At 50.0% G+C, this 17,484-nt stretch overlaps 1 protein-coding gene across 1 annotated transcript in view; it reads right to left on the bottom strand.

Annotated features, from left to right (window-relative positions):
* LOC147725803 (uncharacterized) overlaps positions 1–17,484 on the bottom strand; it is a 443,482-nt gene that overhangs the window by 332,991 nt on the left and 93,007 nt on the right. Inside the window, exon 4 of the mRNA XM_086959980.1 lies at positions 4,727–4,822. Coding sequence (XP_086816106.1) covers positions 4,727–4,822 — 96 coding nt within the window. The remainder of the gene's footprint in view (positions 1–4,726; positions 4,823–17,484) is intronic.

Below are 17,484 nucleotides of genomic sequence, written 5' to 3'. Positions count from 1 at the left end.
GTATGGCACCTGGGAATATTTATGAGCTGGTAACGCCAACCAGCGCAAGAGCCAGTGGAGTACCGAAGTCTTTATGAGGGATATATACCGACGCCATGTAGGAAATGTCTATCCCCAGTGGCGCCTTATGCCGTTGCGATGACAGGAATGTCCGATCAGAGCGCTCCGCGGGGCATATGCCGGCCTTGGGCTCACCTGCCGCGCTGTTCCGCCAGGCTGCAGTCATGCCCGTTATCAGCACTCATCCGTAGCCATCCACGGCTCCGCTGCGGCGTCCAGAATTCAGTCAACACTCCCCAGGTTGTGAAGGCGAGAGCTCCTCACGCAGCAAGGTCCGTCTCCGCTTCTCAGGCCGCCACAACCAACAGCCAGCGACGGGGATCTAGGGGGCAGCCGGTCGAGGCCGATGATAGAGACTACCACAGTACGTAATTCTCCCCTGCCAGCCAGTGCTCCACAGATGTCACTTTATGGGAAGAGTGGGGAACGCCACGCACACAGCCGAAGCAGTCAGGCGTCCCGCTGTTAGAGGCAGAGGCTGGTAGTTCGGGCCTAATGCCTCGTGACGATCCCCGGGCTATCCCAGCGCCGGTAACCGCACTCCCTCACCGCAGGAGCTCCAGCGCCGGTTACGGGGAAAGCTGTCACAGCCTCTCTCACAGGCACAGAGGGCTGCAGCTGCACCAAAGTAGGACCGAGTCCGAGGGGCCGGGTCAGCTACAGAAACCTCCGCATTCGGGTCCGGTTGCCCTCCCAATAACCAGGATTAAGGCAGGATTACTGCTCCAGGGAACAGGAGCCTCACCTAAAGGCGGCCATACTGTATGCGCGCCCTCTAGCGCCCCCCACTCGTAGCAGGAATTCTAGTTTTATTTCTTCTGCTCCGATATGGCAAGTCCAGTCACCAGCGATACCCAGATTACCATGGAACAAACGATCCAGGCAATGCGGTACCAAAATAAGAGAACAGCTTGGCTCGTCTAAGAGATCTGAATACCACATGGTTTCTATCATTCAGACCAATCGGGCAAGATTGCATCTTACCTGTTCTACGATGCCTGCTCTGCGGAGAAGAATGTGTGTTAGACATCTGTCTCTCACTCCCATCAGCAGTACCTATGGATGTCAATACTTTGCTTGGTTTGATAACGGCTTATGCAATGTGTTGTCCCCAGCGGCTACCAATTCTGATGACGGCATTCGTTGAGACCTCACCATTACGACGAGGTGGCGGTGAGGTACGAGATGAAAGCGGCACAGAGGTACAACTTTCTGTGAACATTGCTGATCCAGATAACACTGACAGTAATGCATCTCACATATGCACTATTTCTACTTTTTGGGAAATGGACCAACTTTCACCTACTGTGGTAGACGAATTCTTTGCCAGCCTATCTGAGTTAATGTTTTCTCCTAACAATGAGAATAACTCTTGAGAAACAAGCATACAGCGTTTCCTGAACTTTGATTTCGGCCTTCAGTTTTGATAAACAGAACTTCTACAATTTGGAACTATTTTTTGCTACAACAAAATTATTTTTCTCATTACCAAAATATTTACCTTTTTTTGGCACACAGTAATCTGCTTAATGTAGAACTATTCTTAGAGAACAAGATTTCTATTTTTTGAAACCTAGTGACAATATTTAAACTTAGCCTCTAGCACAGGTGTACTCAAAGTACGGCCCGCGGGCCAGTGGCGGCCCGGCAAGCCTTCCGTGGGGGCCCGCGGACCATGAGACATAGTACCCGCGTTTACAAAGACTGTCTGCAAACACTCTGCTGCTCTGTGGGAGCCGGGCAATTTATTCAGGCGAAGCCAGAGTGGAGCTGCTGGGGCGCCAAGAGGGTGTGAAATACAGCAATGCCCCATTCACATGCAAATGGTCTTTTTGAAGACCTGTGAAATGGGGCTGTGTGTCTGTGTGTCTGTGCGTCTGTGCGCGCTGGGAAAGCAGGCTGGGGAAGCTGTCTCAGCCGGGTGACACAGGCAGGGTGGGGTGACAGAGGAAGGTAGAGAGACAGAGGGAGGTAGAGAAACAGAGGGTGGGAAATGGAGAGAGAGAAATGGAGACAGACAGAGGGAGGAGGGCGATAGAGAGATGAGGGTGACAGAGGGATGAGGGCGACAGAGTGCGGGAGGCACAGTGAGATAAGGGGAGTGAGGGAAGGGGAATGAGGGAGGGAGTGAGGGAAGGGGAGTGAGTGAGGGAGTGAGGGAAGGGAAGGGAGTGAGGGAAGGAGGGAGTGAGGGAAGGCAGGAGTGAGGGAAGGGGAATGAGGGAGGGAGTGAGGGATGAGAGAAGGGGAGTGAGGGAGTGAGGGAAGGGAGTGAGGGAAGGGGAATGAGGGAAGGGGAATGAGGGAAGGGGAATGAGGGAAGGGGAATGAGGGAAGGGAATGAGGGAAGGGAATGAGGGAAGGGAATGAGGGAAGGGAGTGCGGGAAGGGAAGTGAGGGAAGGGAGTGAGGGTGTGAGGGAAGGGAGTGAGGGTGTGAGGGAAGGGAGTGAGGGTGTGCGGGAAGGGAGTGAGGGTGTGAGGGAAGGGGAGGGAGTGAGGGAAGGGAAGTGAGGGAAGGGAAGTGAGGGAAGGGGAGTAAGGGAGGGAGAGGGGGAATAGGGGGAAGGAGGGTGAGGGAAGGGGAGTGGGGGAAGGGGAGTGGGGGAAGGAGTGAGGGAGGGAGTAAGGGGAGGAAGTGAGGGAAGGGGAGTGAGGGAAGGGAGTGGGGGAAGAGAGTGGGGGAAGAGAGTGGGGGAAGAGAGTGAGGGAAGGGGAGGGAGGGGTAATGGAGGGGGTGAGGGAAGGGGAGGGAAAGAGGGAAGGGAGTGAGGGTAAGGGAGTGAGGGAAGGGGAGTGAGGGAAGGGAGTGAGGGAAGGGAAGGGGAGTGAGGGAAGGGGAGTGAGGGAAGGGGAGTGAGGGAAGGGAGTGAGGGAAGGGAGTGAGGGAAGGGAGTGAGGGAAGGGAGTGAGGGAAGGGAGTGAGGCGAGTGAGTGGGGAGGGAGGGAAGGGGAGTGAGGGAGTAAGGGGAGTGAGGGAGGGAGGGAAGGGGAGTGAGGGAGGGGGTGAGGGAAGGGGAATGAGGGAAGGGGAATGAGGGAAGGGGAATGAGGGAAGGGGAATGAGGGAAGGGGAATGAGTGAGGGAGGGAAGGGGAATGAGTGAGGGAGTGGGGGAATGAGTGAGGGAGTGGGGGAATGAGTGAGGGAGTGAGGGAAGGGGAGTGAGGGAAGGGGAGTGTGGTAAGGGAGTGAGGGAAGGGAGTGAGGGAAGGGGGGAGTGAGGGAAGGGGAATGAGGGAGGGAGTGAGGGAAGGGGAGTGAGGGAGTGAGGGAAGGGGAGGGAGGGAGTGAGGGAAGGGGAGTGAGGGATGGAGAAAGGGGAGAGAGTGAGGGTGAGGGAAGGGGAGTGAGGGAGGGAGAGGGGGAATAGGGGGAAGGGGAGTGAGGGGAAGGGAAGGGGAGTGAGGGTGAGGGAGGAAAGGAGAGGAAAGGAGAGGGGAGGGAGAGGGAGGGAGAGGGAGAAAGAGGGAGGGGGAGAAGCAAGGGGAGGGAGAGGGAAGGAGATGAAGGGAGAGGGAAGGAGAGAGGGAGATGGAGTGAGACAGTGAGAATGAGGGTGAGATAGGGAGAGAGAGGGAGTGAGAGGGAGTGAGACAGTCAGAGTGAGTGAGACAGAGGGAGACCGGGGAGGGAGAGAGGGTGATAGAGGGAGGCAGAGAGAGATAGATAGAGGGAGGGAGTCAGAGAGAGAGAGGTGTGTATGCCGGGTCTGGTAGCTCAGTGGACGAAGGCGTCTGCTGCAGGGACCTGTGTTCAACTTCATGGTCACAGTTTTTTTTGTTGCTCTAGCTGCCCCCGCCCCCCCCCCCACTGACCCCGCCCCCACCGGTGCGGCCCTCGGACACAAACCACACTGTAAATTTGGCCCCCGAGAGAAAGTTTGTGAGTACCCATGCTCTAGCACATGTACAGTATTATATAAATCTGTGATGAAATGGTCTCGACCTTCTCTTCTGTATTAAGAGCCATTCATAAATGTAATTTCGTGAATCATTCAGTCAGCATTTCAAATGTAAAACTATATGCATTATTTGAATGATACCACTGCTTAGAAAACGTACAGTACAATGTTCATTTTTCGTGTACAAACCATTTCAAATGCATTTTTATGTATTTTTGGGGTGGGATTGTAAACACATGCTTAGAAATGTTATAACTGCTTAGTATTTAGTAAATATGGACATTCTACTTGGAGTGGGTGTTGTAAACTTATCTAGGGCTCTAGTGTAATTTTCCTGATTCATGCCCTTATATAGGTATAACTTATCATATCCTTATATAGACATAAGAATCATAACATAGATGTCGATACAAACACCTGAACAGCTCGTGAACTATTAACACAAACATTTGCTGTGTGATTCGTATGTCACTTAAACGACACCCAAGTTGAGACAATGGAAAGCGTATTCATAAAAGAATAAATGTCCCATGGCCTCCAGAACAGATGCCGCCTTTCAAATCGCTTTGAACGGCCGTAGAAGCATTAAGATGGTCAACGCTTTATAGAGGGAGGGGGTGCAGTGTTTTTATTAATGCAGAGAGATGTGTGCCTCTTCTACTTCCCCTGCCCCTGGGGGTTGGAATCCTGTGAGGACAGGTGGACACTGAAGCTCCGCATGTGAAATATCAGAATAAAGATCCGGAGGGAGGCATGTACTCACCGAGTCGGTGTAACCTCACGGTCCACACACCCTTCAATGAACCAGGAGACTTTTCAACACGCTTCGTCCACTTCGGAGACCAAACAGAGTCCGCTGCTGCGTAAACAAAGAGACAGATACTCCATTGACGTGATTACAGAAGAACATTGTGCCCTGCAGGCAATGAATCCCCCATCCACCCGAGCCAGACACCTCTCCAAAGTGACCGCCTTAAAATCAACACAAAGTAATTTCAGTCAGAAGGGATGCAATTGGGTGACTGGATCTACAATGTACTTTTAGTGTCATTGGTTATTTGTTTGCTTTCCCTGCAATAAAAAGAGCTTTAAATGAAGAGAAAGAATGACGTGTCTTCGAGGACAAACTTCAGGGCTTTGGGAATATTTACACAATTTCTTTGCATTCTATAAAAAAAAGGGGGAAGTGACTTATATACAGTACGTTTTGTTTTTATGAACGGCTACGATATTTCTAGGGCGCAGGTTGGTAGTGGCGTAACCCGCAAGGAGTGTCTATTGGTGGAGTCAATGCTCAGCGCGTTACATGAGCACCTGAAGAATGTTACAGTTCAATGTCTTTAAGACACGGCGAGTTTAAGTGATTTGCCCAGCGTTGCAGGATGTTGATCCAATGCCAGGGCCAGAAGTTGGTTCCCCAGTGGCTCCTTAGTAGAGAGCTCTAAGCGCACGGTCACATCCCAAATCTACTGCCTGTAGAGACAGACATGATCAAATAAAACAAGCATTTACAAAGCAATAGGTATCGCATTTGCGAGAGTTTATGCTATTGGCATTGGAAATGACAATGCCTTTTATTAATTTGTTTAAAAAACCAACACATTAATAAAAGGCATTGTAATCTACAATGCCAATAACTCAAACTCTAGTAAATGCGAGACCGATTGCATCCCTTTCGGTAGGCATGTGGGGAAGTGGGCCTTTTACAAAAGCTGGATCCATCCCTCAACCACACCAGACTAGATCACATGCCTTCGGGTTCAAACAAGCAGAGAACAGGAACTGAAAGCAGTGGCTGGAGTTGTGTCTCTAGTTCGATGATGATGTCAACCCCTCAATGTGTCCTTTAGGATCTACTTTCTGATGCCTGCAGCCTGAAGCCCCACTGATAACTCCTGCAGCAGCAGTGTTTGCTAACACTCTTCACCTGGCACATGGGGCAAGGGCTCCAGAAGTTCCACTCCACTCTTAGTTAAGTATTATATTTGGCTATCGAACAGACCTTCTTTAACGAATCTAAATGGAAACTTGAGCTGCGTGATTTCAAATCATTCCATGGATTTAACCCCTACTGATTGGGCTCTTCAACAGCGTAACCATTGACTACCACTTTATGAGGCTCATTCCTGCAGTAAGAGGTTCTTCTCAAATTAGTCCCCGACACAAAATCTGAACAGAAGCCCTTCGCACCTCCAGCACCTCCAGCATTCTCCATTGCTCCTCCAATTCATTGAAGAGCTGAAAATATTTCTTTAACGAGAACACGATAGCCAAGACCCATGTAAAATTAGTATCTCATATATCTCTATATCTCTATATGCTAATGCTGAAATACAAACAGTCCTGGCTATCAACTGGAGCCTTACCATTAAAGGGGCTTTCTGCCAGTGCTAATTACTTAGCCAACAGCAGTGTGCATGTTCGGACTTGTTATTTGGATGTCACATTTGAAAACACAGGTCTAAAAGTTCAACCCAGTTTAATGTTGCAGACAGAAGAAAAAAAACAGAACCAGTTCACAGTACATACACGCCGAGAAGAGGGAGGACGAGCATGAATAAGAAACAACTTGCGTATGGATTATACGGAAATTAAAGCGTGACGAGGAACTTTAGTGGACAGGTGGAAAACATGTACAGAAGAGCCTGGAAGGACGAAGGTAAAGAAGGCTGGGAGAGGCAAAAATGCAAATGATCCACTGTATTGACGGGAAGGATAAAACGGAATTATTTCTAAATCACACCTTGTCCTCTTGCTCTCGCAGCATCTGCTCCTCCAGCACCTGGGGAGCCTGTTCCGCAAGGACAGCAGCTCTTGATGCAGTTCCCGAAGCCCACCCATCCCTTTGTGCCAGATACAGCAAGGCAAGAGTCCCGAGGGCTCCTGCCAGCAGAGCCAGGAGAGGCCACATCAAAGCATGAAGCCGTGAGAGGGAGAGAGCAGCGGACTGAGACGAGGAGATCCTAGACTCATGGGGAGGCTGCGGGTGAAATTAACTTCCTCCTGCTGCGCAGGGAGGCTGTCCAATGGCCACCTTTTTCCTTCCTCTGCCGTGATGGCATGATGGGTACGACTACTTGCACCAGAGTCAAGCTGTCTCGTAAAAGAAATACACTGTCTGGCCTTGACACCTTAAGCAACGGAGTACGTAACTTGTTGCCCAGGAATGGGCGTGAAGCAACTAAGCCAAGTGAGAAGATATAAAAGAGCAAGCGCGGTTGTTATATAAGAATCATATAAAAATGTTTTTAAGTGCCTGCGACTATTTCTCATGCAACGTAATACATAACTGCATCCCAGAAAAGAACTGCCATTCAGAGCAACCGAGAAAATAGATATAAACGCTCTGGTACAAATTAAAATGCCAGATTAAATGTTACCGGTGCATGCACCAAGCAACTAATGCACTCTGTTCTTTATAACCCAGGGCATCGAATTCTGTACCATAATCTGTGTCAAGGGAAAGTGCGAGGAAAACAATTAATTATAAAGATCTCAAAGTTTTCGAACTTCAGCACAGTTTGCTCTGCATGAACCATTTACTCCAGGGATCTGCCAAAAAAGGGACTCAGGAACTGGAAGACAGGCGGGGCCTAGAGGGGGAAGACGAAAGCAAAATATTCATTGGTTGCCAAGCAGTCAGTTCTCCTCCAATCGCTCACGACCGGCCTAAGAATACGTGGCGAGGCGTGCAAGGCAGAGAAGCCACCCGGAGGAGGAGGCGCTTGAATGGTAAACTCAACCCACACGCCCCTGGACGATTCCGGGGCTTGGCAGGGATTGGTTGATGTGAATTATAGATTAAACGCAGCTAACGTTTCCATTGAGATTTATTGTTCGAAACAATACAGGGACGCCGGCGCCTATCATAGTAGCAGACGCTTAATAATGGCAATAGTAGGGTCGCTTTTTCTATGTATTTGCAATGTGATTACTGACATTGAATCAAAGCTACTTTATAGTGTCGACATACGAATCTAAGCAGACTGGGCATCACAGTTGTGACAAGCAAAGGAAGGCGGGATTGGCTGACGGCGACTCAAAATTACACTAAAAACTGCAAATAGAACCAGCCATATACAACAAGTAAAGCGATCGCGAACGATCGCTTTTGGAAACATAGAAAGCCGCGAGTGGTGGGCGTGCGCCACTGCGAGCCATATGGTTTTGATGGAGCGAGGTACAGAAGATTTCATCAGTTTCAATTATCGTGCCCATGTCTGGGCACGATAATTAAAACCATATGGCAGCAATGCGCATAATAGACACCAATAGGCCATTTGCAAAGCTATGCGCCCGCCTTTGGCCTATTGCATGCTCTATTAAAAACAAACACGCATGCAAAGGCCAATAGCAGGCCACAAAAGTAAAAACACACACACAGGTGTGTACAATTACAGGGTCCATTTCAGAAACCCGGACAAAAGGATTCTTGCTGCGCGAGCACTGCTGCGCAGTGCGTCGCTAGGCGCGAGACCAAGAAAGGAAAAGGAATGTCCTCCCTGTGTCTGTATTGTGATGTGATCGCTGAGCAGGCAACGACCCCATGATCGCGCCTGAGCAGCACTATATGTTCCTGTAGAAGAGCAGAAACACGCCTGCTATGAGATTACCCTACTACTGAGTCACAGAACCTTTGCAATGGAATGAGCTTGTGGCAGGGGTCAAACAGGAGCAGGGGTCGAGCAGGGGTCAAACTGGAGCAGGGGTCAAACTGGAGCAGGGGTCAAAAAGGGGTCAAACACGAGCAGGGTCATACATCCACCTCCCACAAATGGGGAACTAGTGTGTGTACACTGTAGAGGCGGCCTCTGCTGAGCGGTGTGAGCAGCTCGTAAATCTCAAGGCACTCGTCTCTTTCTGGTAAAAGGGAAGCAACTGTGTCTAATGTGTGCCAGTAGTCGCTGCTGCAGGGCACCACCGCTCATTTTGGCAACACAGACTAGCCATACAACAAGAGAGAGACAGGCAGAAACTGGAAAATTATGAAGAGTAGGAGAAAGCGAAGAATGCTTGAGAGTAAGGTGGAGAGACAAAGTGTAGGTGGTGAGAGGAAGAACCGCAAAGAAAAGTCAATACCTGTTGTATTGCAGAGCGTGGTGTTCGTGTAGTGAGCGCCGCGCACACTGTTGAAGTTTTAAAAATTTTTTTTAAAACAGAGCGTGGTGTCCCTAAAGCGGATACTGCGCTCAGCATGCAAGTTAGAGCAGCATTGCGCTCTATAACAAAAGAGGCTGCCACTGTCCCCGTCAGTGTCATTAGACAAAAATAGTGATCACCTACTTATAATGCCGACCGTGTAACAAACCAAGTAAAAGGTCCAGTAGTTTTGGTAACAAATGCAGACAAGGTAGTACCAAGGAGGGACTAACAAACCAATTTACGAATCAGAAGCCAGTATTTTCGAAGGACAATGGCACAAGCCAATAACAAATAGGGGCTGAGTGGCCGGGGCTTCCAGTGCATACTTTAATACAGCATGCCTCGCAGAGCGAGCAGTGCATGCACGCAGCCGCTAGCCTCGACCTCAAAATAATACATTTCTGATTATACAATTGAATGCAGTTGAATGTGGACCCAGGTAGGTCAAATGTTCAGAAACCAATGAAATTACTTTTCAGTTACTGTGTTTCTACTGAGTGTGATATAGCTACATATCACACTGAGACATTTCCTGGATAAAAGGCGAGTATAAGTTTTTATCAAAACAGTTTCTAGGGTGTCCATGCTAAGCACTCTCAACATATAGAACTTTTTCAAAGCAAAACAGTCAATAAAATCCTATTGAGAAAAAAATTGGGGTTATCGTTTTGCAGGTAAGTAAAGGGCATGGAGGATTGAGTTTCCGGGATTAGAACCAGGGCTCCCCAGGGTCGGGGATGCACTCTTGTAACACTGTCAGCTGCACTAGGGCGGCCGAGTGCAGAGTGCTGAGGCCCAATGTTATCCAATGGGGACATGGGGTCACCAGTTGGTGGCTGCTCATTGGCACGCCACTTGGATGTGGGAGCAAAGCTCCTGGTGTTAGGTTCAGAGCAAAGGGGGATCAGAGTTAGCACATAAAGTGCACCGGCACTGGGACGGCAGAGTGCAGGGTGCTGGATCGACATCAGGAGCCCTGTTTGTTTCAACGGAGAATCTCCGGCCAGAAAAAACACTGCAGGCTCGGGCACGAAGATGGTCTGGAGGCAACCACCGGTTGGAGAGGCAAGTTGGGATGTCGTGGGATGCCGGGACACCATTGGTTGGGCCACCTAAGGCCGTTGGGCATCGGGTGCTGGGGTGTCTTTTGGCATTTGGTTTTCCTTACCGTCTCCGGTCGAGGTCTGGGGGAACCTCAAGATAGGGGCTGCAGTTGTCTTCGGGAGACCTGAGGTAGGTGAGGGATCACCAGATCCCAGGTCAGGATCGCCGAGGAGACGACCTTGTGTTGTTGAGCCATTCAAACTCAGGCGTGGGCGTCAGGTGCAGAGTTGAGGATTTGGCTGGAGTCAGAGTCTGTTGGTGAGCAAATCCAGTGCTCACGGGAAACAAAGTCTGGTTGGGGAAGGCAGGGCAAGTCCTCTGGGTTTTGGGGGGCTGCCGGCTGCAGGACACACCAGGATTTTGCTGGAGCAGGTTGAGGCCGAGATAGACCCATATGGCTGGGGGCAAGTAGAACGCTCTGTATTTAACTTCTTAAATAATTACTTCCAGCCCTACTTACTGCACTCGCTCCCCCTAGGGTCAAGCAACTCCAGGCGGCCGATTTTGGGGCTCACTTGGACGCGTGATCTCTCTTGCGAGCGCACTTCCACGGGCGCCATTTTGGGTGATTGAGGTCGGCGGGCTAGTGTTGCGCCTGACACTTGCCTCACTCTACATATAGACCCTGAACCTCGAGGACCTTTTGATTGAGTTAGAAGTTCCTGAGGCGGAAGCCAGGAATGGAGGACAGTGATTTAATACTGTGCTTTTATTAGACTGTGTTTTTAAAACGGGCTAGAATTCTCTGTATGTAACTTCTTAAATAATTACTTCCAGCCCTACTTACTGCACTCGCTCCCCCCGAGGCACAGGCAAATCCAGGCGTGCGATTTTGGGGCTCACTTGGACGCGTGATCTCTCTCGTTGGCGCACTTCCACGGGCGCCATCTTGGGTGAGTGAGGTCGGCGGGCTAGTGTTGCGCCTGACACTTGCTTCACTCTACAAAATGAACCATGCTACCAGTACGCGCAGCGGACGAGCGCAGGGGGCGCGCCAGAGGCAAGCCCATATGCGCCCGTCCGCACCAGACCGTTCCAGGGCCCTGCACCATCCCCACCAGGACTCTCCAACCCCCGTCTTCCTCCAGGGAATCTCTTTTGCAACTTAGGCAGACCCCTAATACGCTCTGCACTCATACCATCACTATGATGGGCTCCTCCACTCACTGCCCTAACTGTCCCTTTCAACATGTGGGACAGGACCCCCGCCCCCCCCACGGGTCCCATTCAACATGGCTCTGCTCAACTGTAGATCCCTGCCCAAACACGCCCTTGAAATATACATGCTTCTCCAAGATCACAACCTTGAGGTCCTGTTCCTTACGGAAACATGGCTCTCACCTGACTCCAACCCTGACATCGTGCGAGCCTTGCCTCCTGGTTACCTGATTCAGCGTCTGGATAGACTATCAGGGAAAGGAGGAGGAATAGCAATACTATATAAAGATCACCTGTCCTGCCGCTTCACCAATAGCCCGATTCCAGACTGTGAAAACGCCGTGTTCCTCATTCAAATCTCCCCCCTGAGATCTCGGTCAGGGATCCTAGTCTACCGCCCGCCGGGCCCCTTAGAGCAATTCTGTAGCTCCCTCTTAGAAGCCTCCCTCGCCCGAGCTAGCATTTCTCCTAATTTCATCATTCTAGGAGACCTAAATCTCCACTTCAACCTCTCTGACGACAAAGGGGCGTCTGAATTGGAACTTGACCTTGCGGCATACCAACTCCATCTGCTCAACGACCAACCCACCCATACCAAGGGCCACCTCCTCGATCCCCTATTTTCGAACATCCCCGAACTCAAGGTGCATAACCCCGTCCTCCTCCCTTGGTCGGACCACTCCCTTATCCCGTTTAGCTGGCATATCCCGGTCTCCTATCGGCCCGAACCGGCCCCCAACACTCTTGAACGCCGCTGGTCAAAAATGGCCACAAAAGACTGGAGGCAACTCCTGGAACGTTCCATTCCTCGCCACGACCTCCTTACCCTCGTAGCAGACACTAAGTTCTCCGCTTGGATCGAGGACTTTCTTGATATAATCCTTCCCAAGACCCTTGGAGGGAAGCCCAAGTCCCCCTGGTTCAATAATGAGCTCTGTATGCTAAAAAAAACTCTGTAAAAAAAATGAAAGAGCCTGGAGGAAAGAATTTGCCCCCCAAAAAAAGAAAATACAGCCAATCAATTCTAACCTATAGAAAGGCCCTTAAAGCAACTCAAGCCGCTTTTTTAGAGGAAAAACTCAAAGTGTCCTCCAGCTCGTCCAAGGAAATCTTTCGAATAGTAAGCAAGCTTCTAAAAATCCCAGATCCCCCCCCCCCCAGTTGACCCCCTTGGCGAGCGCTGCAACAAGTTTGCTGAATTTTTCAATACGAAAATCCAAAACATATTAAAATTCCCCCCCCCTTTACAGGAGTTATCCCGCCAGAACCCCCCTTCAGCACAGTGCAACAAAATAGCCCCTGCCTAAACTTTTTCTCCCCTATCACAGAGGAGACCCTTTTCCCTATTTTTCTCTCCATCAAAAGTGGTTCTCCACTTGACCCAGCCCCACCCAATATTCTAAAACTAGTTGCCCCAACCATTCTGCCCCCCCCCCCCTCCCCCCCGGCCAAACTCATTAACACCTCCTTACTACAAGGCATCGTGCCCCCTCGCTGGAAAAGGGCCATAGTAAAACCCCTCCTAAAAAAAAACAGCTCGACCCTGCTGAACTATGCAACTACCGACCCATCTCTTTACTGCCCATAATTAGCAAAACTGCTGAAAAACTTGTCAACCAGCAGCTCTAAGCCCATCTAGAAACCAGCGGACTCCTACACCCTTCCCAGACGGGCTTCCGCCCGGGTCAGGGCACGGAAACTGCTATGATCGCGGTGGTGGAGGAGGCTAGAAAGATCCTCGATTCAGGAGGATCAGTGGCAGTGATCCTCCTGGATCTGAGTGCAGCCTTCGACACAGTAAATCACATCACTCTGATTCACCGGCTCAGGGAACTGGGAATCTCAGGGACCGTGTTGTCCTGGCTGAAATCCTTCCTCCACAATCGGTCCTTTCAAGTACTTGAGGGAACTTGTACATCCTGTGTCACCCCTGTACATTGTGGAGTCCCCCAGGGCTCCTCCCTCAGTCCCACCCTTTTTAACGTTTATATGTCTCCCCTGGAGAAAATAGTCACACCCCACGGCGTTATACTCGTGACGTACGCTGACGATACCCAGCTTGTTGTTTCCCTCAGCCAGCCTAACCGTCCCCCTGACGATCTTCACTCTTGTCTTCATGATATCTCACACTGGATGGACTGCTCACATCTTAAACTCAACAGTGACAAAACTGAGATACTGGTATTGGACAACCAATCTCATTTCATTCCAAAATCCCTGTGGCCGCCTTGCATGGGCCCGGCCCCGGCCCCGGCCCCAAAACAATCTATCAAGAGCCTAGGTATGTGGCTGGACCAGGACCTTTCGTTCACTATCCAAGCCAGGAAGTCAGCAGGGGCCTGCTACGGCATCCTCCGGACTACTCGTAAAATTCTTCCCCTGCTCCCTCAAGACTCCAGGAAGCTCCTCATTCAGAACCTCCTATTATCCAGACTGGACTATGGAAATGCTTTGTATCTAGGTGCCCGCACAGGGGGCCGCCTTTTTTCCTATAACGCTGTGGAATTCGCTGCCCCCGACTATGCGCGCCGAACCCAACCGCTCGCCTTTCGTAAGCTCCTGAAAACTTGGCTCTTCCCATAACTTCTCACTCCCCCCTCTACCACCTCTTTCACCAGCGCTGGGACGCTGACGGGCAGCCATGCGCTTTATAAATCCTGTTTTCATTTAATTTCAAGTCAGTTGGTGTACTCCTCTTCTTCCTTCAACACGGCTCTTCTGTCCTTCTTGACTGAGGATGCAAGGTTCAGGGTTGCCCCTAAATACTAAATGTATGGGTGCGGACAAGTTATTATTTATTATACAGTTAATTAAAACCGTCACATACAAACTTCATAGTAATACTTAATAAAATTTCAAAGATAAAAAATTGTATACACATTTATAACATGTGCAATACGAAAAATGTCGATTCCAAAAGCAGCATTTCAGGCTGATGGAAATATATCCCAATTAGCCAATTGGTCCAAAAGGGGGAGTATATAGTGTGAGAGACAATAACAAAATGTCACAATGCTTATTACTGAGAGTTAACTTTCATTAACGCTTGTTTGTGCTTGTGCTTTATGGGAGTTTCAGGTAGGTATAGGTTGGAATCAATGGGACCCCTATTTTGCCACACTCCAGCAGGAGGCTGGCATAAGCCTCACTCTGGTTGGCTGGGTCCCCCCCATCTTCAAGATGGCATGGACAGAGTTGTGCTTTGCCTCGCCCACCCTCCCACCTGAGGGGTGGGGTTGGCAAAGGTGGGCACAACTCTCCTCCTATCTTGGTTTTCCTGCCAATTCTCACACCCAAAGTGGGGGTCGGAACAGGTGGGGGCAGTTGCTGGGAGCAGCAAATGTCTGCAGCAGCTCATTAAGGCAGCAAGCCCTTGAAGCATCCCTTCCGTGGGCACTAGCCATCCTGGGCGAGCAGCCAGGACACCAGAGTTAGGTCGTTTTTCAGGGGCATCTCCCACACTGGCATCAGTGTGGATTTAATGTGCTGAGGAGTATGCTACCAAACTTCCCAAAATTCAGTAAAACCACTATGATGCTGTGGAGTTTGTAATGACAAACTCCCAGCACCATATGTTCTTAATGGCAGCACTGCACTTACAATGTCTAAGAATAGACTTAGACACTCTAGGGGGACAGGGATCATGCACCTGTACCCTCACCAGGGCTACAAACTCTCCCCCAAATCTTCACTCCTGTCCATGGAACGGGTGCGTGTGTTGTTTGTGTACTGCACTGTGCATATGTTGAATGTATCAGTTGTGTTGTCTGTGTGCCAGCGGCGTAAGGGAAAATGATAGCTCACAGAAATGCATTGGTCTTGGTCTGAAAGAGGCCCCTCCGAGAAGCTTTTGGCCCCCTGAACTGTCGGAACCTTCCCCCCCCTCATTCTCCCCAGCCTTGCTCGGTAGGGGGATGCGTTACGCCCTTCACTAGAGTTGTACATGTGCCCGTGTTTTGTCTTCATGTTGTGAGGGTACCCCTGTGCGGGTGTATTTGTTGACCCTGTTTGTATTATGTGAGCTCCTACGCACATGTGTTTTATGTGTACACAAGCGACGCACCCCCTGAGACCATCTCATGTGAGGTTTTCTTCCCTATGTTGCTCTTGCCAGAGACAGCAGCCTTGCTAGGGCGCCAGGTCACGGTGCAAGGAAAGGCAATGGGCTCCGTTATCTCTGGTTGGTTAGCCACAAACGAGGGGGCTGGGTGGTACACCCTGGTGCCACTAAACCTACTGCACTCTTTGTAGGTCCTGTGACAATAGAGAGAGGCTAGGAGACTCGCAGCGCCCACCCTCAATAAAGTCCGGCAGGATCGGGGGTGCCAGCCCAGCACTGGGCCGAGCTCCAAGCGCAATCACCCGCGGGAGCACAGGAGCGATATCTCAGGTGTGTGACCGCAACATGCACCCCACTTCATTTCGTTTGTGAACAGAAAGTTTAGAAACGCCCTCTAGAGCGAGCTTTAAAAAGACGGACTTGGCCGAGCGGCTGATCTGATTGAAAGCAGCCGCTGTACAAAGCCCCACTGAATAAACGTAACCCAGTCCCAGATCTCATCACCAATAGATTTTTATCCGCCATTAATTAAAATAAATCGCTTTTTTTAAAGTTCTTTTTGGAAACTTCAGAACTGGCACAGCTATATCGGGGTGAAAAACGGTGCAGTGTGAGTACCTCCGACGCACCAGTGCAAGGAAACAAGGTGAGGACGAGATGGGTGTAAGAGAAGTGATGGGAGATGTTTGCGAAACAATTCCCACTCGGTGGGAGATCAGACCGATGTAGGTGCTTGTAAACACATAAGGGGTGCTCAGTGTGAAAGCAAACTGATTCGGCCCGCAATGCTTCAACAAGAATTGGCCGAGCGACGCTTGTACTAATGTACAAATAAGCGTTCGCCAGACAGAGACTTTTCTCTTTTTGAGACGGCCCACTTGGACGGGTTCGTCTGACTTCCTTTTGACGTAAAAGGATCTTATCTTTATGGGGCCATGTGTTTGGCCCCATAAAGATAAGAAACCTTTTACACCAAAAGGAAGTCAAGTGGGCCGTCTCAAAAAAAGAAAAGTCTATGTCACACTAACCTCTTTCCCAATGGCTGGCCACCGTTCAGCATAAATGGTGACGCCGGCCGATGGGAAAGAGGGGCAGGGCTTAAAGCCCGTAACTGAAACCCCCTTTAAATCATAAAATCTCGCGAGCGAGACTGCGCAGTCCACGCCAGCAAGACCTAAAAAGTAGTAGGACTCTGACGGGGAGTGATAGTGGCATGTGGGAACATTGGGAGTGGTCTACCCAAATCAGCCATGCCTTCCAGATCTGCAGGAGCTCAAAAGAAGAAATTAGCGTCTACAAATCTAAAATACACTTGAAAAATAAAAAGGATATGCTTAACAAAAGGGGGCAACTTTGGGACGGGTAACACAGGCGTAAAAACAAACGGAACTATAGAACAATACACATAAAACAAGTAAAAGTAAAGTCCCTCCCATTTGGAGCTCTGGGTCAACAAACCAATGGGGACAGTGAGCAAGAGAGACGAACAGATGGTAAAGAGAGAAAGCAATGTCAGTATTTAAGCAAAGAAGAGCTAACATGGTGGGTGATGACTTGTAAGATAGTGAGAGAGCATCAAGAGAAGAGGGAAACCGAGGAGAAGTACGGAAATAAATGGAAATGAGGGAGCCGAGCTGGGGGAGGCAGCAAAGGATGCATCAGGTCATCACAGATTCCTTGCATGTACAGAACTCCCCCCACGTCCCCACCATTCTGCAAAGGGTGCGCCCTGTTCCTGATCAGGGAGTTAGGGCCAGATGTAGGAGGCCTTTTACCGACCGGTAAATGGGTATGTGTGATGTAGGTGGCCAACTTTACCGATTCAAGGCCCATAGGAATCAGTGGGCGTTACCGATTAGGTCGCAGCAAAATGGCACAAACGCGGATTCCTATACATTTTCCTATAGAGGACGTGTGCTCCTAAAGCACTGAGGGGTTTTGGAGACCTGGTAAAACATGGCATTTCTAATGAATATCCGACAACCAAGCACTGCGCTCATTGCAAGTCCTGCTACTGCTTGTAGTATTCCTACATAAAGAGCGGTCAACATTTGGCC

Source organism: Lissotriton vulgaris, chromosome 3_1, assembly GCF_964263255.1.
Source record: "Lissotriton vulgaris chromosome 3_1, aLisVul1.2, whole genome shotgun sequence".
NCBI classification, from domain to species: Eukaryota; Metazoa; Chordata; class Amphibia; order Caudata; family Salamandridae; genus Lissotriton; species Lissotriton vulgaris.
The sequence above is the reverse complement of the archived record's forward strand: the minus strand, read 5'-3'. Positions and strand labels throughout refer to the sequence as shown.